This window comes from Haplochromis burtoni, unplaced genomic scaffold (assembly GCF_018398535.1).
Source record: "Haplochromis burtoni strain Fernald_Lab_line unplaced genomic scaffold, NCSU_Asbu1 Contig_30, whole genome shotgun sequence".
NCBI lineage: Eukaryota > Metazoa > Chordata > Actinopteri > Cichliformes > Cichlidae > Haplochromis > Haplochromis burtoni.
The window spans coordinates 3,224,226-3,248,090 of record NW_024582391.1 but is presented as its reverse complement, the minus strand read 5'-3'; the positions used below and the strand labels follow the sequence as shown (position 1 = coordinate 3,248,090).

At 43.8% G+C, this 23,865-nt stretch overlaps 1 protein-coding gene across 5 annotated transcripts in view; it reads left to right on the top strand.

The window, feature by feature from the left end:
• Positions 1-2,530: 2,530 nt before the first annotated feature.
• The window catches only part of arhgap12b (Rho GTPase activating protein 12b), a 64,210-nt gene continuing 42,875 nt past the window's right edge, over positions 2,531-23,865 (top strand). For 4 of the 5 annotated variants that reach the window (XM_005918485.3, XM_005918483.3, XM_005918482.3 and 1 more), the window contains exons 1-2: positions 2,532-2,728; positions 6,303-7,044. In XM_005918485.3, the coding sequence (XP_005918547.1) occupies positions 6,370-7,044 (675 nt within the window). In that variant the 5' untranslated portion in view covers positions 2,532-2,728; positions 6,303-6,369. Of the gene's footprint in view, positions 2,729-6,302; positions 7,045-23,865 lie in introns of all 5 variants that reach the window. The other variant, XM_042219271.1, reaches the window with a different exon arrangement.

The window sequence follows — 23,865 nt, the reverse complement described above, 5'->3', positions numbered from 1 at the left end:
ATCTATTAAAGTGAGCGGTAGCAAAGGAAAAAAGCTTATACTGAGTTGTATGTGAGACTGGACGCTGAGGAAGGAGAAAGGGACTTGTGGTGATTGGCTGCAGACAGAGATTGAGTATGTCCAGCGTGATTAAGAATAGAGATGGAAATGCGCTAACATATGACGAGTGTTGAAAAGGTGAAAGGAGGACTTTGATGAGCTGATTAATGTAGAAAATATGAGAGGGTATGAAAATAAACAACCAAACAGGAGGAAAAGAAGACCACAGAAAAGATTGATGGATGTCATGGGCCAAACACAGGTTTGACAGAGAAGCATGCTCGGGATAGGGTGACATGAAGGCAAATGATCCACTGTGGCAATCCTTAAAAAGAGCAGCCAGAAGACGAGTAGGAAAATAAATAGAAGAAAAACAAATTCCCTACCTAACACATTAGGTGGGGAATCCTGCCTCAGAAAATTCTGAGTATCAGACACTTGGTTTCCTGTATTTTGGGAAGTTTTTTTACTTTCAGTTTAGCGCGGGAGACACAACTCAGGCACCATTGAACAGTTTAACATCTGAGTGAGATCTAAACTTTGACAAGACTGAGACAACATCAACGGGAGCTGAAAAAGGTCCTGGCTGTTCTTTTGCGTCATACCAACTTGTACCACAGGATGGTGCCCTAACTCAACCAAGGCAAGTCACTGAAAGCATTCCTATGCTGTTTTCCAGACACTCCCGAGTTAGCCTGTTCCAGCTTTAAAGTCAGGAAAGTGAGAAAAAACGGGATTCGTTTTCTACTGTTTATATTGAAGGCCGCCATCTTGGATTGCTAACTTGTGGTTGGTGGGGCTGCTCTGACTCTCTGAGTAGGAAATCCAAGTTGAGTTGGCATTCCAAAATTTAAATTCCGACTTGATCTGGATCACACCATTATTTACAGTGGAAGCATGGAAAAAGGGAAAAACCTCTTGGGAAAAAAGGAGGATAGGGCTTCTAAGAAACAGCAAAAGCGAAAGGAACAGCAATACGCATGGGAAAAGTGCAATGTTGCCCTCAGTGATAAAAGTCTGAATTAACATTTTCTGAAAAAACTGAAAGCAAGTTAGCAAGTTTCTAGCACACTAGCAAAACGTTAAAAAAAAGAGCAAAACAGCCAAAAAACTTCTCTAAACAAGACTGATGTGTACTGAAATCAGTGCTCGGGACTGTCATTTCCTCTTTACAACAACACCTTGTGTTTTAACACAGAGTTGTTTATGACACATTCATACATTTTTCTAAGATACTATGGTTGTAGTGTTTTTGCCAGAGGCTAAGTCTGGGTGAGTGACTCCACTGAAGCCTCCCTGCTTCCTGGCACTAAATCATTCATGTTCCTGCTTGGATGGGAAAACACTCTTCTTTGATCACCAAAAGAAATTTCAGCTCAGTGTGTATGTTTGGTGATGTTACACGATTTAAAGACTGTGAGAATTAAAAGCCTGGTTCTGAAGGGAAATAATTTCATCTTACTGTCATGACCTTTACCTTAAGGAAATTTACAACTATTCCAAGTTTAGCAGATCAAAGTCAAAGACCCCCAGGGTGTTCGGCCGGGAGAGGCCAGGGAGACCTCGAGGCTCTGAAACCCGTCTATCAGCGTTGACAGACGGGCGGAGTGGGAGTGACAGACGACTGCTGTGTTAAATGCCCCAACTGCCACAGGGTGCAATAAAGTACGCGAACTCAAACCGGAAACAAGTTTGTTTGTTCATGAAACTAAAGGTCCATCAAAAATCTAAAAACTATTCAACTGAAAATTTTGCTGATTACTTTATCACATCATGTAGGATTACAAACGCAAGTCAATTAACTCCCCAAGCCTTCAAGGATTTGTTTTTTTTTTTACACAGTAAAATTTTCTTCCTAAAAAAACAAAACAAATGTGTGTTTATGTGTGAGGATTTCCTCTGAGATGAAATGTGTATAATATGATAATACAGTAGCACAGTCCAAGGACTACAACTCCGTTCAGCGAGGAGATTGTTATGCTTGGACAAATTAGTATTGCGGAGTATTGTGATATAAATTTTAGTGAGCAAAAATATAGATATAATAAAATGTGTTCTTTACGATGCAAATTAACTTCAAAACAAAAGTTCCCTGTAAAGTTCCCGTAGCATAAGACGAATAAAACAATAAAATAACCAAGAAATATAATTATCTGTTGCTGATTTGATAACCGTGTTTTTTTTAAATAACCTCCAAAATGTGTAAATAATGCACATTTGATATTTTTTAAATAAAACTCTTTTCCATTGTTTTGTACATTTGTGGGTACAGAGTCTGTCAGTGCCCCACAGCTGTGTGACTGCATCAAGCGTAATTCATTTTCCAAGAAATAGAAAACTGCAAAGGCAAGGTTGTCTGTTACTAATAATATTATTATTTTTTATTATGATTATATAAATATGGCTCTTATGGTGATAGCGTTATCGTGATTATCTCCAATAGCGAGAATTTGACGGAGGCAGATTTATTTTGGCAATTATGACCGGATGTGCGCTGTTTCCGCTCGGAACTTGACAGCCTGTGGAGAGGCGGCGGATTGCGAACAAGCTGGCTGAAGGACTTGAGGTCTTCTGCGGACTCAGTCGGAGCAGGCGGGACTGAAATAGGTTAGAAAAAAGTTCCCTCGGAGTACCTCTGCGGTCGGCACGAAGCACGGAGAGACGAAGCGGGAGTTTCTTTTTTCTCGAGGTGAGTGATTTTATCCTGGCGGGGCGCGCTGGTCAGCGCGAGGCTATTGGCTTCTGCCGGAATTACTTTGTTGCTATGGCACGCTGTTGCAGAGCGCGCGGTGGTTCGTACTCGAGTGAACCTGCAGTGCTTTTGTCCACGCATGAAGCTTCTCGAAAATACCCCAAAAATGTCTGCTAGTGGGAAAATAAACTAAAGAAACGTTGTTGATATTCTACTGAGAGGGTAATTAAAGGTTCCACGTGATAGCATCACTCCGTGTTGATGGGCTAATTTCCTCTCGGTGTTTTTGGTTATTTGTCCCCGTCCGGGAGCGACATAAATAGGAGGAGGGGGCTTTCTTTGGCAGGCATGCCCTCCTCTCCCCTCGCTCCTGGGAATCCTTGGTGATGTCGATTCGGAGACCCTTTGTCATGAATTCACATGGATTAAACTCCTTTGTGTTGCGTTACTGCAGTGTGTGTGTGTGTGTGTGTGTGTGTGTGTGTGTGTGTGTGTGGAAGGGACCCTACCCCCCACCTATACCGCCCCTCACCATCGCCTGCCCCCTCAGGCATGCTCTGAGTCCCCCCCCTACAATTTATAGACTGCTTTCCTTTAGAGGGGGCTTTTCCAGTGCTGTGTCAGGGAGAAGCAGCGTTTATTTCCCATTGATGCTCATCCACATATGCAGCAAATAACCCGCATAGATGGGATTGCAATGCAGCAGCAGCAGCAGGAGCACATGTTGGAGTGGATGCTGCTCATCCACACATCTGCTTTGGGTGAAGCATAGGGACAAAGGCAGTGCAGGTCTCAGGGTGTTTCTGCTGCTACAGTGGCTTGTCTGCAGATGTATGCAGGTAAACGCTCTGGTCGTGATCTCCTTGCTGATGCCTAGCTTAATATTCTTCCATCTGCACCCACCCAGCTGAGAGACACTGATTTAACATGTTAAGGTGTGCAGCAGTGCAAGTCATAAACATGTTCGTTAAGAATCTTTAAAAATGTTTTTCCAGAGACCTATTTCTGTCACCGGATTGTTGTCACTGGTTGAGGATTTCGAACCACCTGGCTCCTCTTTTAAAACTCCACAAAAGAAACACAGTAAGTTTATGGTTATCAAGGTCCATATCGACAGGGACAGGCAGTATTTGCACAACATCCCTTTTTTTTTTTTTTTTTTTTGTAAGAGTCTGCTGAGCAACAAGTTGGCCAGTGCGCTCCTGTAAAGCTGCACAGTGCTGTGACACCCTGCTGTGCAGTGCTGGGGATTTATTTCCAACAAGATTTACTCTCGAGTCCTCTGGCGGAACCACAGCAGTTGAAAGGAGAGACGAGGAGCTCCATATTTCAGCTGCATTCTTGCTGAGAAGTTGCTTTTAATAATTAACAGTAGTGACTAGTGGAGCTGGGGGCCCCTTTCGAGGCTAGTGATGTCATGCTTGATCTCCAGCCAGTTTCTCTCGGTTTATGCTCCCATTAGAGCAGATTTAATCGTTTGGTTTTGTGGTCATTTGTGGTCAGTGTGGGAAATGGTTTTCCTTGGGTATATTTGGGAGCCTTTCAGATAGGTGCCTCAGCTTCAGATGCTAGTAGTTATCTGTTACAACCTTGCATACTACTACGTACGCGATCAGGGACCGAAGAGCTTAAACTCACTGCTCTCTGTGTTAGCTTCCTGTGATGAAGTCAGGACAGTGACTGCCATGCAAACTATGGTGATAATGGTGTTATCACGTGGAAGCCCTAACAGGCACGTGACTACATCTTTGGCAGCTTTGCTCATGGTGTCAACTGTAGATTGTGTCTGAGTGGTGCATTCTTGCCCTCGCATGTTCCTGAAGAGACGGTCATTCATAAAGGCTGATGCATGTGTAATTTGACATTACAGTTGGAGGTTGTGCTGGGACAAGCCTGGACCGGGCTGCTTTCAGAGACACACACCCAGAAAGCTGTGGCTTGATGCAACTGTAACACTTCATAGTGTTGAAACAGATGAAACAGACGCCATTAAAGCTCATTATAGACATCTTTCATGGGTTCCCACTCTGGCCCAGACGGCTCTTACCACTGTAAATCTATTCTGGGTGTAGCTGTCTATTTCTTTACGTAAGGATGGGGCCCTTTGTAGATTTGGCGGCATGTTCTCACGCCTCACTAATAGCAGCTGCTTTTGCCGCCTAGACTTCATTCTGTGGCGGCTGGTATTTCAGGGGCAGGAGAAGAAGAAGAAGAAGAATTCAATATGAGGAGATATTAGGTTAACTGATGAAAGGATACTATCCGATGGCTCAATGACAGGTCTCGTCCCAAAACAAACTGCACAGGAATGGCGTGGGGCGCAGCTGTCTTCTGACTCACACACTGAGTGTACATGATATAGCAAAGAGATCGCCTCAAGCTTTTAAGAGGTTTCACACAGTGTCTTGTAGCTGCATTAATGAGTAATGATGCCAAAGCTGCAGAGCAGGACTCATAGGCTTTATATCAGGGATTCCAGTCATGTGGTCCAGAACCAGCCTGCAAGAGGATACAGTTTTTAAATAAAATACTGAGATATTCCTGGTGCGATGATGCCAGCATTACAACACATCGGATTAAAAATGCACGTCGATTTAAATTATTATTTTTTAAAATCTAAACAATGGTTTGGATCATGAAAAACAGAAAACTGTTATTTTCCTTACAACTCTCTAAATGAAGGTTTTATGACTTTCTAGATCCAGTGTGATCTGTAAATTGTAATATCCATGTAATGATAGCTTCTCGATGAGTTTGGAAGAACTTAGGGATGTTGAAATTGCACATCTCAAGCTGTATAGCTTCTGTTTTCTAAACGAATGGCTCTTTACATGTGAAATTGAGCTAAAATTATTTTATACATTATTTGTTGTCTTTCTGGAGACTAATTGGGACCAAAATTTACACAGTAAACGTAACAATCTATTTCGTAATATTTCACATTATCGACTGAAACTATGAACTCGTGAGGAAAGGTTTTATTGAGGCCATAGACGTGGGAGCTACATCCATGAAGCACATTTACTGAAGTGCAGCCTTGCTTGTGTGCCTGAGAGCTACACAAAGGCTACCACGGGCTGGTAGTGGTTTTATACAGTGCATGACAAGAAGCTAATAAAATGATGCCGACTTTATTTTTAAGTGCAGCCACTGAAAGAACGTGGCCTCCACAGTGTCGTTATAGTCATTAAGATTAGTGTGTGGGGTCATGTTGCCATCACCTTTAGCTCAGCAGAGGACGATCGGATTACCAGGCTGGATATCCTTAGTGGTCGTATCCGTTATCAGGGCCAGTCAGTGTTGACTGCCTGCTTGTGGTTGACTCACCATCCGAGCACGTCTGACTGGGGGAACATTGTGTCATAATGTGAGCGTGTTTCAGCAGTAGCGGTTTGTGGTTGTGGTTATAAGGTGAGTAATAAAGTGGGGTGTGGATACCCAGGCCATATAAATAGCAGAGGGTTTGTGTTGTTTACTGGATGTGTGTGTTCAACTTTGCTCAAAGTTTTGTAGTTTTTAAAAAAAATAAAAATTAACAACTTATGGTTCTCCTCTGTCTCATCTTCCTCAGTGAGATATGAGGAACCCTGCAGGCCCAGATTGCTGATCAGCTGAGGCAAGCACTTGTTCCCACAGACATGGCTGACAGAGAGGGGCTGCCCATCGCTCCGGGACAGGTCTACATTGAGGTGGAATATGACTACGAGTACAAGGCCAAAGATAAGATGGTGGCTATCCGGCAGGGAGAGTGCTATATGCTGGTGAAGAAGACCAACGAGGACTGGTGGCAGGTGAGAAAGGACGAAGGCGCAAAGGCATTTTATGTGCCAGCACAGTACGTCAGGGAGGTGCGCAGGGCGCTCATGCCCCCCCAGAAACCCGCCTTGAGGGCCAAGCCCGCCGTTTTGGACATCTGCCGGGCCTCCAATGAGAACCTCAACAGACCTCAGCCAGAAATGTCCAGCTTCGGACGCCCGTCGCCTTCTTCCACCCCCTCTCCATCCTCTGATCGCGTCACTCCGCCTGCACTGCCCAAGGATGCTAACCAGAACGTGGGGAGTCCCCACCACTGCAAGCTGGTGGCTGAGTTGGTACTTCTCCACAATAACAACAACCACCACCACCCCAACAATTCCACATTGCCACGGACGCGGGCTGATTCACCAACGCCAAAATCGGGGAACAACCACAAAAGCCCGGATGGCAGCAAGACGTCCCCTCTGAGCGAGTTGCCTGGAGAGGGGCTAAACAAGCTCCGCAACGACTCGGAGTCTGGAGACGAGCTGAGCAGCAGCTCAACAGAACACATGCAGGTAAGCTGCTGCTTAATTTCTATTAGTAAGCCTTGCTTTGCACATTTGCGCATTGCTTTGCAGGTGCACCAAATACCACACAGGGTGACACTTTTGGTTCTGTAACTGCTCCCCCCCCAGCAAAAGTGACTCACTCTTATGATCGCCATTCATTTTCTGTTTCTTTGTTCTCTCAGCTATGTTTTTTTTTCTCCCCCTTTTCTGTTCACGTCTTCCTCTCTCCCTGGTTTATTTCACACTCTTTGCTCACATTTCCTCTGGGCCATCTGCAAATAGCTGCCCTCGTCCCAGTCACATTCTGTCATTGCGTAGAGAGAAGTTCCAGCTTCTTCATTCATCATCTTGCTTAGCTGCAATCGTTCATCAGCTGTGCATCATTTGCCAGTTCTGAGTAAACGCATCAACAGTTGCACGTGCTTATTAAAATCTGCTGTTGTCTTTGAAGCAGAATTTGTCTGGTTTGTACAGACGGAGTGGGGTGAGGGGGTTGCGTTGTAGTTGGGCCATTAACGACTAAATGGTTTTGCTTGTTAAATGCAGGCTTCTATAACTGAGTCTTCAGGTAGATTGAATATAAGGCTGTGCAGCTTTGTTGTCACTTTAGCTTTTCAAACACTTTTATGTTGCTGTACCACAGGAAGGTGTGTAAAGGTATCATTATAGCTAGGCTAATGCTTTGAGACAGATTATCTCTGCAAAGGTTTTGGTATCTGCAGAGATCTAGACTTCCTGACCTCCCCCCCAACACACACACACACACACACACACACACACACACACACACACACACACACACACACACACACACTTTGAAATCATAAAATTTATTTCCTCCCTCTCCTTTCTTTCCCGTCCCACAGACTGATAACTCAGGCCACGAGATATGTCTCATCACTCTCAGACAGGGGGACTGTGGGAGACTGCAGGAACTGGGGCTTATCCTCCCTTGTCTGGAGCGCTGGTAGATCAAAGTAGGAAAAAGGAGGAGATTTGAAGACAGTGGGAGGCCATGTGGCTCTGCCTTCACGAGCCATTTTTGGGCCGGCCGTATCCAGGCAGGGTCAGCTGGTTCCAAGGTTCCAAGTGCTGCTTGTGTTCTTTGTTCCACGGGCTGCAGCAGCCTCCTCCACTGTGGAGTGAACAAAGAGACGGGCCTGAATAGAAACTAGGTCATATCTGCCGTGGATCAGTCTGTAGCCCCCGATCGCCCCGCTGCGGGGTCCGTTGTGTGAGCGAGAACATGTGTGAGTGCGAATGCCATGTGTGATGCGCCATGTGAAGGAAAGTGAGAATGGCAGCACAGCAACACAGTTTATGGCTTCAGAGCCACAGATGTACTGTTGGATGGCCAACGGGTTGGTGGGTCGCTATTGACATAACCCCCCCCCCACAAACAAAAAAAAGAAGAAAGAAAAGGGTTGCTTTCTGTGTTACTGCCTGTCTTCACTAAACTTTTAGAGTTAATTATATGCTTGGCCAAAATAAACACATTTCACTCTCAGGCATTTACATTTGCATGGGCAGCTCTTTGGGGTGGTTTTTGTCAGGCTGCAGTAGAGCTGGCGGGGCGCATAAGTAACAGACAGCAGACAGGATTTAGCCAGAGCTCCCCGTCAAGCTCTGCGGTGTCTGTAGTCGCCGGGGCAGGTGGAACCCACTCCCTCTCTCTTTGTACCTTGTTGTGTTAGCTTGTCCTGTTTGGCCTGTTGCCAGGCAAGTGAATGACCCTGCAGAAAGCCCAATTCTTTCAGCTCCTCTCCTTCCACTGCTTCCTGCCATTGCACGGGTACAAGCAAACTGCCCCCTGAAGAGAGAGAGGCAGAGGGAGGTTCCTGCTGAGGCAATATTGTATTTTAGAAGTTGGTTTTAGACACTTGTTAGTGCCAGAGTGGTAAAACTCACTTTTATGCGATTTGAAAAAAATAGTTAATTGTATCCTTTGTGTTTACTTAATACAGTGAAACCCCGACTTACGAAATTAATTCGTTCCCGAGGGTCTTTCATTAGTCGAAAATTTTCGTAAGTTGAAGCACCCATTGCGCCTTTTGAGTGAACGATAGGCTATGGGCTAATTGCTAACTGCAACACTAATATGTCATTCAAGTGGAACAGCGAAGCGCAAGTACGAAAGCCAATTGTGGGCATTGTAGGCATTCTGGGCTCAGCCAATCAGAGCCAGCAGATTTTGTTAAGCGGGCATTTTGACGTAACACGAGCAGAAATATTGCCGTTAAGTGCCTTCGTAAGTTGAATTTTTTGTTAAATGGGGTATTCGTAAGTCGGAGTTCCACTGTATTGTGATTGAGACTTGCTAAAACATACATAAAATTATCTGATTGACCCAAGGTGGGCCACCATCGCACCACTATGACACCTCTGACCTTTGTGGCATAGATATGGCAGTGCTGTGGTGTGCAACATGGCATGTAGGCATTAGAGCTTTTGTGTCCACTGTGTTGCAGAGCGGAGCTGGTCCAGCATGAATCACGTGCTGGATCAGCCCCGCTCTGCATATTGCGATCTGGTGTGACTACCTTAAGTTTTTGTGGTGTGGCAGTGCATAGTATCCTGCTGGGAGGTGTCAGCTGCCAAGTGCCATGAAGAGTGTGCTTAATCTGGAACAGATTAGGTAGGTGGTGCATTTCAAATTAGCATCCACATAAATACTAGAATCCAAGCTTGTGAACACTCCATTTTAACAAGATGATAACTTTTATTTGCGTAACCTCGCAGCACTTTCAATGTTCCTCATCTCTCTCTTCCCCATAACATAACAAATTTTAGGGAAATCTGATTGTTTCATGCTCTGAAAGGGGAAAACAGTGGCCGATATATTAGCATATAGCCCATCAACACTGAAGGCTGAGTAGCTCATTGACATACAGGAGCTTCTCTGTTAAGCTGCTGAAGCTGGTCTAAACGTGAGGTAGCAAACACTGTTGAAGCTGCAGTAAACGTCACAGTCATCTCAGATCCTCACTGAAGGTGCAAAACCATGATGTCATGATGTATCTCTATGGCAACGAGCATGTCCAGTGTCCCAGCATGCCAGTGCAGTGAAAATGCAGACTGCCAGGCACTAATACACTTGCTGTCAGGCTGTCTGGAGTGGCAGTATCATCTAATAAGACTAATTTTAACCCACTTACAACTTAAAGCCACCCAAGGAGGACAAACCTTGTCCACAAATCAGGTTATTAGAAGAGGCTAAAGCTGCAGTAACGGTACCCATCCACAAACACATTTCCTCTCCTGAGCACATCGACTCAGGAGCCTTTGAATGAATGGAGACTGGATGGGAGGATTCAAGTGCCAGCTGGCCCCCTCTTAATTGATTTGATTTGATGTGCGGGTGGCGATTAACGCCTCCGTGTCTCTTCATGCTTTCCTCGTGTAATTTGCTTATCTCGCCGGCTGTGGCAGAGACTGATGGTTCACTCCACGCCTCCTCTGCACCACTGGAGGTTGCTTGGGCCGGTGGTCACACAGCCCCATCCAAACCAACTCCCTTTTATTAACCAACCCTCCCCCTCCTCTCTCGTCTAGACAGCACAGCTACTACGTTCTTATTGGACAGGCAAAATAAGCCTCTTTTCCTCACTTCTCGGGGACCTCGCAGTAGGATCTGTTGTGTGTTTTCTTTTTTGAATTTAGCAAACATGTGATTTAAAGCCCTTTTTTCCACATAAACATCTTGGTTTTCTCTACGCTTACTCTGCTTTTATCTGTTGTTTTGTCTGTTTGTCTGACCACACAGTGTGTGTATCCCCACAAAGAAAGTTATTTTGAGTCAGGTTCCTCAGGAGTGCTTTTTACTCAGCTTCTCTTCTTTTTTGACTGGAAGCAGTTTTCTTTGTTCCAAAGCACTGTGACTTAATGAGCAGATGAATGCCACTCTGTGGGATTTTTGGAGAGGTCGGATGGTTGTTTTCTCTCTCAGTGGATGTGTCACACAGGGGCAGATGTGGTGGCCCTGGAAGTGTTTGGGTCTGTGTTTTTATGCCATGGAGTCGGCCAGCTGCCCTGCAGGCACTCACAGGTAGAAAGGCCTTGAAGCCCCCACCCTCACGCCAGGATTTATACCATTTGACACAATCAGTGTCTAAACACTGCTGGACCCTCCCTTTCTTTCATAATTCCAACACATTTGGCTGTTAAGTAAATCCTCACAGGCTGCACTCTCTGTGTCTGTGATGAAACTGGTAATTCCCTGAGATTACAAGATGGATCAGTCACTCCCATTAAATAAGCTGTCTTCTAGTATTGTGTTGTTGTTTTTATTTTTTTTCTCCTCTCAGAAAAATCTCATTGAAGGGCTGCTGTGTAGCCACAGTGACGTAACAAGCTTGTATGCATCCAGATGGATTCTCAGAGGGGTTAAAAATGAAAGTATGCTGCTGTTTTGAGGCCAGCGTTTGCCTGCCTTCAGCCTGCTTTGTGGTCTTTTTGCTTGCTAGTGGTGCCTGGAGGAGGAGAGATAGACGGGGGGAAGGCTTGGAGGCCCTGGACCCTGACTTTGCTGCTCGTACCCGGTTATGGGATGGCAAAGGCATCCCAGACAGGTACATTGTCATATTTTTGGTTAATGAGGAGATTAGTTGTAGCACGTGAGCTGTGAACCTCTAAGCAGCTGCCACGGTGAGATGAGTGATCCAGAATAGCGACACTACAAGGTCACCATTAAAGATGGAGGAGAGCATTAAAAGCGGGTGTTGTGAATGTGTGAGCATATGCTGGGATGTCGATGGCCTGCTCATTGCTGTTTCCTTCTTACTGTGTATGAAACGCAGAGGGAAGCACGTGCACACGTTGGCCCCGTCCTCCTGCATTGTATGTTTGCTGACTTGCACAACAGAGCAAAGTTTGGGAATGTGCATCAAGGGTTTAGCAGTGTAATGAAATATACCGCTACGTGCGGTTGCTTGAGACTCCTAAATGCACTTTGAAACTGCAGTCGCTCGCTGAAAGGTTTGATGAATTTACCGCTGTTATTTTGGTTGTGCTGAATCGGCTCATTAAAGTTCAGTGACGTGCGTTTTCTCCCACGTGAAGCAGAATGTGTGTATTGTTCTTAGAAAGGACAGTGAGGTGGATAGTGAGAAAGCCTTTCTGTCCCACTTGAGTGTCCTGGGAAGCTCTTGAGTTTACTGTACAGAAACAACCTGCTCTTAAACACACAGCACCACAATAACCTGCTAATTGCATGTTTTGCTAAATGGGCCCTTTGTGCGTGCAGCCTAAAATTATGTGCAGGGACTCTTTACAGCCAATTTCCAAATAAGCTGAAAGCTTTTGAAGAAAGCATACACTCTTATTACACAAAGACAGTAAATTCCACTAGATATGAGCGCAAGCAGTGCTGTAACCATCTCCTGTGCCGAGACTTGCTACCGGTCCGGCTGAAAAGGAGGCCCCTGCTTGTTTTCCAGCGCGTGCTTGACATTCCTGCATCAGTGCCTACAAACGCACACTCACTCACGGTGAGGCAACAAGCGAGTAAAATCAATGAAGGCTTGCTTTTCCCTCAGAAGTGCAGCACTAGACCTTTTGGTAATCTAATAATAAACTTGAGCAAACAGTGCATCTGCTGTGCTCATGTGAGCGTCTGTCTCTGCGAGTGCGTGCATCTGGCTGCATGCATTCTTCCTAGTTCTTCTTTTTCTCTCTTCTGTCTGGGCATTGAGGTTTCTGTTCTACTTTTCTGCCTCGCTCTGTCTCTCTGCTGCTCCCTCTGCTAAGTCAGTCTACACACCTGTCTCTGGAGTTTAGTGAATGGCTCCTCTTGGTCCACTTTCCAACCTGTGACTAGGGCTGTTCGATATAACGATATATATCGGATGACGATGTGAAAACGTCTGTTTCATATTATGTTATCGTTTGTTTCGTGGTCGCAAAATCATCTGTTTACGGCAATATTCTTTCATCGTTTTAATGGTCACTGTATAATTTCCTGAAGTTCTCTCTTTCTCTTATATTTAATATAGCCACACTACAGACGGACAAGTGATTGTTTTTATGCATTGTCGTTAGCAACAACGACGGTAAAACCACCGCGTGGCTCCGCCGTCCGCATGTTTATTTTCCACATAAACCTTTCACAATAAAGCTGAAGAGCCTGTTGAGATTTTTCAAAATAAACTGAATCAAGTGAAATAGAGTGCAGAGTGTTTACGCATGAGAAGCTAAAAAGAGCTGTCAGGTGCTAACAAAAAAGAAAAAGCTTAGAACAGGCTTTTCCCCGCAGCACGCCGAGTAATAAATACGTAACACTCGACTCCAGGTACACAACGCCCAGCTGAAAACACTTCACGCAAGTCAAGTTGCCCGAGATTAACAGAATTTACAGAAAATGTAAAATTTTTGTTATTATATATCGTTGTCTGGACGATAAATGCCTTATATCGGGATATGAGATTTTTCTATTGATGTTTCTGATGTTTCTATTTATTTCTTCCTCCACATCCATCCCGATGCATGCCTCTGTGACGCATGCGCATGAGGATTATATCCACAAGCCCCAAGCAACAAGGCTTTAAGAAACCCACAATAGCTGATATTAAGGCTTGCTGTTATGGGGGATTGCTTGCTTTCCATTTTTCCTTTATTAATGTTTTGATATAAGAAGATTTCATATCAAGTCACAGTGTGCGTTCACATGAAAGGAGCCAGAGAGACCAATCTGTCATAAAGTGTCACACCAGTTTAATTCTTCTTCTTCCCCAATAAAGACGTCATTTAATGACCTCACCTAGTACCCTTAATGACGAGTTTTGACACCTCCATATATATCGATAAAGATGTGGTTTGTTGACCACAAGATAAGGTTCCTAGCTTTTTCAAGGTTAGCACATAGCTACATAGGCAGACATTATCCGTACTAACTTCTGATGCACACCCAGTCATTTTGTTCTGAAAACAGGCAAGAAATATGACGGAAACCGCTCACTTCAGAACAGAGGAACGATGGCATTGGAGGGCGTAAGCTGCTCGCACATGCACTCCTAAAAACAGGTTCAGACGTTAATCTTAAGAGCCTGAAAAAAGAAGGCAGCTGAACCTGTGAAGAGGTTCCTCCTCTCGTCTAAGAGGCCAAGAGACAACCCCCACTAGGGGTTAAATACCTGGCCCTCTCCACCTTTTGTCTTTCGAATGGAGGAAGCCGTTGGATTAGAGTTGAAATATCTCCACAAAAAGTCCAGATGCCTGTTTTTTTCCCCCAAGACCTGGATAACTGAGAACTGACACGGACATGTCAGGACATCAGGAGTTTTCAGCCCAAACAGTTCTGGGGATACCCTAAGGGTAACTACTCACTTGGTGGTCCACAAAAGAAGTGCATACTCTTAGAGGCTTTTTTTCCCCGATGTTGAGCTCGTACTTCCAATAATCACTCCTATTAGCCAGCTAAAGATTGAGGCACAATCAGACAACACACAGACCATGTACTAGGTTGGAGATCATTTGATATCTTCTTTGACTACATTGCATGTTTGCTCTCAGATGCCCATCTATCAGTTATGGTGTAGTGTATGCACAAATCCCTTTATATTAACCTGCAGAAGTTCTGTCAATGCTTGTTTCCTCATTTGCAGTTGGCATAAACGAAACCGGGCACAACCAGAAGTAACAACTTCTTTGTTACTGAAATGCATACATACTCCATGTGACCTTAGGCATTTCAGTAACAAAGAAGTGCTCTGGAAGAGAACATGTTATTGTGTCACAAGCTAATAGGGTAGTGATTTCCTAGAAAACCATAATATTCTACATCTGCTCAGTTACTGCTCAGTTATTGGGGAAAAGCAGGTTATGTAGTTTATAATCATTTAACATTGGTTTTGCATTGGTTAGACGGCAACTTCTCCTTCAAGTGAGAGTGACAGGTTGGTTAGTGTTTAAAATCCATCGGTTGTTACTTGTCTTCATTACCTTGTGTTCTTCCAAGATGAGGTAATGAGTGTAAACTTGACATGTAAGTGAGCCGCATGTCACTGAAGAACAGAGCTGACACAGGAGAGACCGAAGCCTTGGCCTCTCTTCTGTCTCCCTTTTTAGTTGCAGTTCTTCGTATCCAGCATCCCTAAAGCTGCTCTGCCTGTCGGCCTGTGAGGCAGCGTGCTGCCTATTCATGTAGTGGATGACGGGGGTACATCACCTGTTTAATTTGCTCACTCCGGCTATCTCGCTCTGCTCGTCCTTGCTCCGCAGCTCTCTGTGGTTTAGCTAGTCCCTCGGCTGTCGCTCAACGTGTCTCTCTCACTCTCTGAGCCTGGCTCACTGCTGTAGCTTGATGCACTGGGACAGCATGTACCCAGAAAAGGTAAGAAGAACACCTATCTGGGCTGCTTTTCATAACTCGGCTACATTATTTTTCTCAAGCTGCCTTCCTCTGGTCTTCTCTCCCCCTCTGGATCGTTCCCTGTCCATGCTTTCTCCCTCCCCTTCACTGTTGTTTGTAATCAATGTGGAAACCTCATTCCCTTCTGCCTGTGGCATTTCACCTGGAAACACTCAGACCGACAGCACCAACTGCTGTGTGTACGCTTATGTGTTTGATATGGTGCTGGGCACGTGTGGGTGTTCTAGTGTAGGATTTATTTAGAAAGTAACTTTGCCAGCTCCCCCTCTGCTGTGTTTTCCACAGAGGTCTGTTTGCACACAAGTGATGATGCTCGGGGCACTGGGCTCTCAGTGCGTAGTTACATAACTGATTCTCGCTGTGTCCAGAGCCTTTTGAACAGCTGCTAGTCCTTTACACCCTCCAGTCGCCTCTTGGTGTGGATGAGTGGTCAGGTCAAGCTATTCTTAAGAATCTCACAAATACTGCACTTTCTGTGTTGATGATAAAAGCTGTATCTGGCAGCACACACTTGCTTGTTGCAGAAAAGTAGGCTAAATTACCTAATTGGTGTTATTTTTGTTTTAAAGTGGACAAATCAACTAGGACCTAAATAAAACCATTGTTAAGTATACTGAATATTTCAGTCTCTAAATAAATAACATATGCTGTTAAGTGACCAGCGTGCTCAAAACTGCTGCATCTGTTATCACCCAAGGTTAGCAGGCTACATTAATAAACCGTGCCGGAGCAGTGCACAGGCACATTTATCTGCTAATTAGTGTTAAGTAACAGACTAATAGAGTGCTAGAATTTGCAGTGTTTTGCATCTGTGTTTGAGGTTTGTACTTGCACCTTGAGGGATCACAGTCAGTGCAGCGCTGAAGTGAAGCACCATCAGTATCCCACTGTTCTTGGCATTTTGTTTGTTTTTCTTCGCCCACGCTAGTTTCGCCTGCATAAAGACTGAATTTTGAAATCACGTCACCATGCTTCTAATGTTTACAATTCAAAAACTGTTTCTTTAACAGCTTTTCTATCCAAAATGCACAACTTGGCAGGTAATGGCGTTGCATGTAAAGTCAGAGTTTGGACTAATCAGTGTGTTATAAAAAACTCTTGCGGCCCTCTCGCCCTCTTCTCTGGGTTCTGGCTGCTCTTTGACTTGTTGCACTCTGTCTTTGAGTGTAACAGCTTGTATTTCTCAGCGATTTAGCGCAACACTGCAGCAATTTCCTGCAGATCAAAGACAATATTTGAGAGCCATCTGCTGTGTCTCTCTGCTCTCAGTGTTTTCCTCAGGAGACCTGCAGCTGGGAGCTGGTTGCCAGCGAGTGGGAGGACTGGTGAAAGCATCAGAGCGTAGGAGTCTCGAGGCATCGAGGGGCACGTATTGTCTTCGTCATATGCTGCTGCTATCATTAATTACTTAATGCAGCTGCCAAAGAGACAAAGTATGAGCAGTGAATCGATCAACGCCAAAATTGTTCTGCTGGCGGCTGTCTTGCCAGAGGTCATTTACTGTTAAAAGGAGAATGGAATTGGTCTGTCACATCATCTGGTGGAGTGTACAGGTGCATGGAAAGGTGTAGAGTTGTTGCTGTGGGCTGGTACAGTTGCTGTTTGACCTAACGCACTACAAAGTGCTGCAGGAGTACCTAGAAATACAAAGCAGAATCATTTTGTGGAGACAAAGTATGCAAGAAATAATCTAAATGTCTTTTATTGGTGTTTCATTGGGATGAAAACACCGTTTGTCACATTTAAAGAGATACATCAGAAGCTTACAAACTGATCAAAAATAATCTATTATATGTGTAATTATATTTTCTTTATGTTTCACATTCTGTCAGACTGCTAGAATATTATTAGTCAAATTATTGGGCATGAAGGCTAGCACTAGTTGACCTACTTAAAAAAATAAATAAAACTCAGTAGCACAAAGAAGTGCTACAGTGTTGATTTTTTTGGCACTGAGGTTATAGGCATTAGTTGAACCAGCTCTGGAGTGGGTGTGTAATCCTTTCTGTTCGTGTAGGTCATTTTTAGGCTCGCGGTCGAGCATGCGTGGCCCAGATAGTCGTTTACCCCTGAACCGACTTTCCAGAAACTGTGTTTTAGTCCCCAGAACTTTCCACGAGCAGCTGTCACCGAACAGAGATGCTACAGAGGGAAAAACAAAGGGGATACACAGGGAGTGGACACACTATACCGCTGTGGATCAGTCCGGATCCTTCTGCCAGCTTTACAGCTCTGTAACCAAACAGCAAATCCAATTTTAACACAGCCTCAGCACAAGTCCTATAATTGCTCTCAGATGGGCTTTCAGCTCAGTGGGGAATCCTCCAACCAAACCCTGCCTTAAGGGGATACAGTATGTGTGTCTGTACGTTCCCTCAAAGCTGACCAGAAATAGCTTACTGATAAAATATAGGCGTTAGGATGGTGATCTGAGTTCTCTTTAACACATGGAAGAACCTTCCAAGGCCAGGAGCCTTTCAGTGCCCTTGCATTTGATTGGCAGAGAGGCACTCCTGGTGTCCATTAATGAAATGGATATGTCTGCGGTAACGGATGTCTCAGTGCTCCCTCTATGCTCTGCTGGCTCTGCAGTGCTGTTGGCTGGGCTGATCAGCTCTTTTTATAAACAGGGGTGCACATAAGTGGTCCGGTGCGCATTCACTGTCAAAATAAAAAGACGCGCACCAGATAAGAAGTTGCAACGCGCGTTTGCGTACATAAGATTTTCTGGAGGAGGACAGACATTTGTTTAGAACTCTTAAAGATGTCAAGAAGCAATCTCCTTTAATCAGGTGTTCCTCCACCTCCAAAGAAATGTCAGAAGGAGTCCAAACTGCAAAAGAAGAGCGTATTCTTGGAAAAGTGGTTGCAGAAGGTGAGCTGGCTTCAAACAAATGATGAACGCACAGAGATGTGATGCAGAATATGCCATGAAAATCCCAAAAACAGTGCCTTTATATGTACGCAAATGCACGTTGCAACTTCTTATCTGGTGCGCGTCTTTTATTTTGACAGCGAATGCGCACCGGACCACTTATGTGCACCCCTGTTTATAACTGATTGACAGCTCGTTGGTTATTCTGTCAGGGAGAGATTAGCGTTTCCGTCATAAACGTATAGACGTGTTTAAAGTGTAGGAGTGGAGACAAAATCCTGTTCATAGTTCATCTGAGAAGCTTTGCAACATTAAAGAAAAGGGTCTGTGTCTTTAGAATCATGATCGCCTTCTTTCCCTTATTTTCTGCTTCTTTGCTGTTTGAAGCATGACCTTGGTGATGGACCTTGGTCAGGTAAGCATTAGCTGAATGGGAGCAAAACAGCCAAGTGTTGGGGATTGTTGGAACCAGCGACATAGTGCATTACCCCTGCCTCGCACACCCCTTTTAAAACTTTTTTAAAAACTTCTTTAAATTAATTCAGATTAACTCTACACGATGCAAAACAGCTTGTGGCAAATACTTTTATGAAGGAGCATTAAAGGCAAAGTCTTTCTCACTGGGCTCAGAGCTAGTGTTGTGAAAAACTATAAACATACACAGCATCAGAAAATAGTATTAGTCTAAGATTAGTTTGTATTTACTCGAGATTTGACTAATCTTTCAAAGTGGTGATTTCAATTGTTAAAGGAAAAGACACACACCTTGTTAAATCATAAATTATCTGTGATTAACCACACCTTTTCGAAAGCTCAGTTTGTTTTGTCAGCTACGATCAGACCTGCGGAATCAAGAAATCACTAAAACAGGAACTGTCTGACAAAGTAGCAAGCTAAAAGGACGTGAAACGCTGCACATCATGCCACCATCTAAAGAAACAGCTGAGAAACAAAGTCGTGCCATCTGTCAGTCTGGAAAAGGTTACAGTGCCATTTCTAAGGGTTTGACAGCCATTATCCCCAAATGGAGAAAAACTTGCAACAGTGCTGAACCTTCCCGGGGTCGGCCAAATCAAAGTCTGGGCTTAAATCTGATTGAGATGCTTTGACATGACTTTATAGTGGACGCTCGAAAAGCCTCTGGTGTGGCTCAGTTAAAGCAATACAGCAAAGAAGGGTAGACTAAAGCAGAGTGATGTGAAGCACTCATTGCTCAAATGCTTGATTGCAGTTTTTGGTGCCAAGGGTGATACAACCAGTTATTAGATTTAGAGGGCGATTACTTTTTCACACAGGGCCTTGCTTTTTTTCCTGCCCCCTTAAAAAAAACAAATTTTAAAAACTGCATTTTGTATTTAGTTGGTTTATCTTTGTTTATCTTTGTCTAGCATTAAAATTAGTTTGATGACCGGAAACGTTTAAGTGTGAGAAATATACAAAAACAGAACAAAGAAATCAGGAATACTTTTCTGCACCTCTTTATGTCAGTTTCTCCGTAACAACACATTTAGTTATCTGATCAAACATCTCTTCTTTCCCTTCTCCTGCTGTTTTTCTTTAATGTTGTTTCTCACACTGGCCGGTCGATAAAATGGAAAAAAAAAATTATAAACTTTTCATCGATGCATACATGAGACACGGTCAATATACAGTCGATAGAACTCATCCTAACGGCCAGTGACGATGAGAATAGTTGAGAATTAGGTTGACACAGGGAAAGGAAACAACCCAAGCCTCAAAAGAGAAGGACAGACAGAGAAGTAGACACTGCTTTGGGTGGCCTGCACAACCCAATGCACACACAACGTAACGACAGTTCTTGCAGCATACCATACAACAGAAAATGAAGAGACACAGTAATATCACAAATGCAACAGGTAACTTTACTGTAAAAGACATGGTGCCAGTTAGCATAGTTGAATATATTGGATTTAAGCATCTGTTTAAAGTACTTGGCCCTATATGTGTCATATATATCAGGTTTGTGGTTGTACATCCATAGATGAGATTCACTCAGAGACAGCACTTCATGTGCTTTCTAAAAAAAATGTATTTGATTTACCTTTTTTGGAGCATAAGGGTACCACAACTGAGTTAATGTGTCAGTTAATGTTCTTCTTTGTGTACAAAGCTTCTCGAACTTGTTTGATATATAGAGAAGGTTTTTTGTTTGTTTTTGTGGGATTCTTTCCCAATACTTTCAAACTTTTAAGCTTGATAGAAAGATGATTTGATTTAAATTTTGATCTGAAATTTTGGCATGATATGATTTATTTTTCTCTCTTTCTGTATTGCTGATCCCTGGCTGTGGGATGTGACTGAAACCACTAATAGAGGTTAAATTCTTCTTGTTTCCACAGTGAAAGGCCGTCAGCCAGCAGTTCCTTTTGGCATATGCTAATCATAAGATATAAACATTAGCCACAGGGTGTCATCCATTAACCTCAGCATAAGCATTTATGGAGCTAGTAATGCCCAGAGACGCATACCTGCTGATCAGTACAGAACAACAGGCTCTTAAACACTAGAATTCCACTCACCAAACCTGAATCACAAACTTCTTGGATGCTCTGTACCATAAAGGAGCCCATATTATTTGCTAAATGATCTCATTAAACACAGTTTTCCAGTTCAGCGCTTCAAATGAACCAAATCAGCAGCTGCCTGCTACAACACACGGTTAATCGAAGCAGCCCCTAAACTGCAATATTCTCATAGTTCAAGCAGATGCGTTAAAATCAATTACCTGAGGTGCAATCATTTTATTGTAAGAAATTATCCATACTGGCCAGGACCACTTTTGTGTTTTGGCTGTAATTAAGTTGTTTAATGCTGGCATTTAGAGGAGCGGCAGTTCTTGGCACTTTAGCACAGGGTGGTGGTTAGATATATTTGCTGTATTTATCTTCTTTGCTTCTTTTTTTTTTATGTCTATCTCTGATAGCTTTTTAGGTGTTGTGAAGGTCTGGAAGTGTCTAGACAGATCAGGACTAATATTTTATTTTTGAATTTGTTTCATCTTTCATTTTCTAGATTAAATTGGAAAAACTAAGTCTTGACTAAGTAAACAAATAAAATCCTGAAAGCAGCCCCATGACAAAGGTCAGTTGTCTGAGTCCAGTGATTCACTTCCCTCTGGTGTACTTTCTGTATTACAGTCTCATGTTTGTGTGCATCAGGGAATCAGCTTGTGTATAATTCAACATATATGGCACACTAAAGCCTGAGTGTATTTTTTGTTTTCTCTGAAAAGTGCTACTACTGGAACGTTGTTTTGAGTGGATTAACCTAGAGATCGATCGTGCTGGAGTGCCATAATCGTCTGAAAAGTGTTATAGGCTTCAATGGCTAAGCTTCCTGCACTGGCAACTGTGAGACAGAGGGGCTTTACTGGTCAGCCTAGGCACACTGCTCTACACACATACACATACTAGAATGCAATCTTCTTACATATCTGGATTAAGGGTACATTCCTGGGTTAAACCCCTCCCTCCAAACTCCTGTTCATCCCACACCAACATGTTGTTGAACAATGTGCTTATCTTGACCCTCACTGTGGCGTGGCAAATCACAAAACCCCACCTTATCCAAATGCCAAGTGTGCCATACTGATGGCCTAGGTAGACGCGAGAGTGCTTGCTGTTTGCTTCCATGTCTTTTTTTGTCGCTTAATTTACAAATTTACTCTCCTTATTTTTGGGGTGTCACTAAAAAACCCTCAGTGGTAACTGACAGGCAAGTAATCTGCCTTTCTTAGAGTCGGGGTTTATGTGAGTGCTCGGTGGCCCGGGCCAGGACCCCCTCCTGGTGGTCAGTAAAAATGTTTGTTGTTGATCTGCCAGCCAGTCCCCAGGCTCTTGAGCATCTATTGATCTAAAATGAGTGGGCGTTTGCAACCATGGTGACATATTCTGGGCAGATAGCACCCACTCCACTGGTTACTAGGTTGCAGCGCTTTAGATATGTTAAGCATGCTGTGTATGAGACACTGTTTAAGGATGAGGGTGTTGGAAAGCCAATCACAGAAACACCAGTTTGCTTTAAATATGTTAGTTTAATTACATGTTCAGTTCACCTTTTAGAATTGTGAGAATCCTGATGCATCCCATAGTTTGGATGGAGGATAACAAAAAGAAACCAAGGCTACAGCATTTGTTGCAGATTGTTGGTATTTTTTATTCAGCTAAAACTGATCCAAACCATCATGCTGAGCAAACAGCCTTTACTGTCAGGATTCCTTAATACATTTATTTTTGATTAAAAGGGGCTACAAAGGTATCAGATGATACCGTTATGGGGGCAAAGGCCAATGTTCTGGGGCTTCCAATGTAACCAGCAGATGTCTGGATAATGACCAATGCATATACAGGTTAATATTTTCAGTTCTACGCACCAGTCATAGTTTACAGTCCAAGTGTGACTATAAATACATGTAAAAACCCCAATAAATAGCTGACGGATCAAGATTACATTTTGGGCAACTGATCCATTCTTGTTCTTAACAGGCAGTGTTAACGCCTCTCCGTTCTGAACCATCCCATTGGTTCATCTGGTCCCATTTCCAATGCCCCTTTGTTCCTTTGAAGCAAACCCACTGACCCTGATCGTAAATGCCATCCAACCTAGTGACAGCCACGTTCCAGATTGCTGTCAGCACCACTCAGCAGGAGGGGACCACCTCATGGCTCAGGGTTACCGACTGCCCCAGTTTCTGCGCTGCCCGGTACACGTTCTGTTCAAGGCCCACTGGTCTGAACTGCCTTTACGTGCCATTGCTGGCTTGACAAAAACAATGGCGGCATTCTCGATAATGTGGTCAAACTCGCCCAGTGGAAATTGAATTGCTTTCTACAGAAGCAGCTCTGTGACAGTCAATTACCCAACCAAGACCTTTATGTGGGTCAACCAGAGGACAAAGGAGAACAAGCTTATCTGTTAAAAGATATTGGAGCCTATGAATGCGTGTACATGTGATAGTTGGTTTTTCCCTTGTGCTTTAGTGTAGCATGATTATATTCCGTATTTTATATCATTTTTTCCTACCTAGAATAATGAAAATCCACCACTTTAAACCAGATTTTTTTGTTTATTTAATAAATTCTTATTTTCTAACCTAAATATGGGTAGTGGGATTCTGTCAAATATGAGAGGAATACAAGTCTAACAGCATGTGAGCACCACACTGCCAAGAATATGTTGACGTGTAACTCAGGAGGTGGCAAGCAGTGCACAGTTCAGTGTGTAGTCATGTTTTCTGTGTCACATGCAGACCAGTGGCTAGCTGATGATGCAAGTCACTTTTCTAAAGACCCCAAACATGTGACCAGGCAGTATAGATGACAAGGCAGCCCTCTCTCTGGCAGAGACTGTACGCAACAATGGCTTTTACAGTGGCTGCTCCCGTGCTGGAACTTTTCTCTGGCTGGATATACGGGGGCACAAAGAGGGGAGGGCCGGCTGCTTGGCAGAGTCCAGATTGTGGGCTGCCTGACCCATAACCTGTGACACAATGCATCTTTCTGTCTCACACACACACACACACACACACACACACACACACACACACACACACACACACACACACACA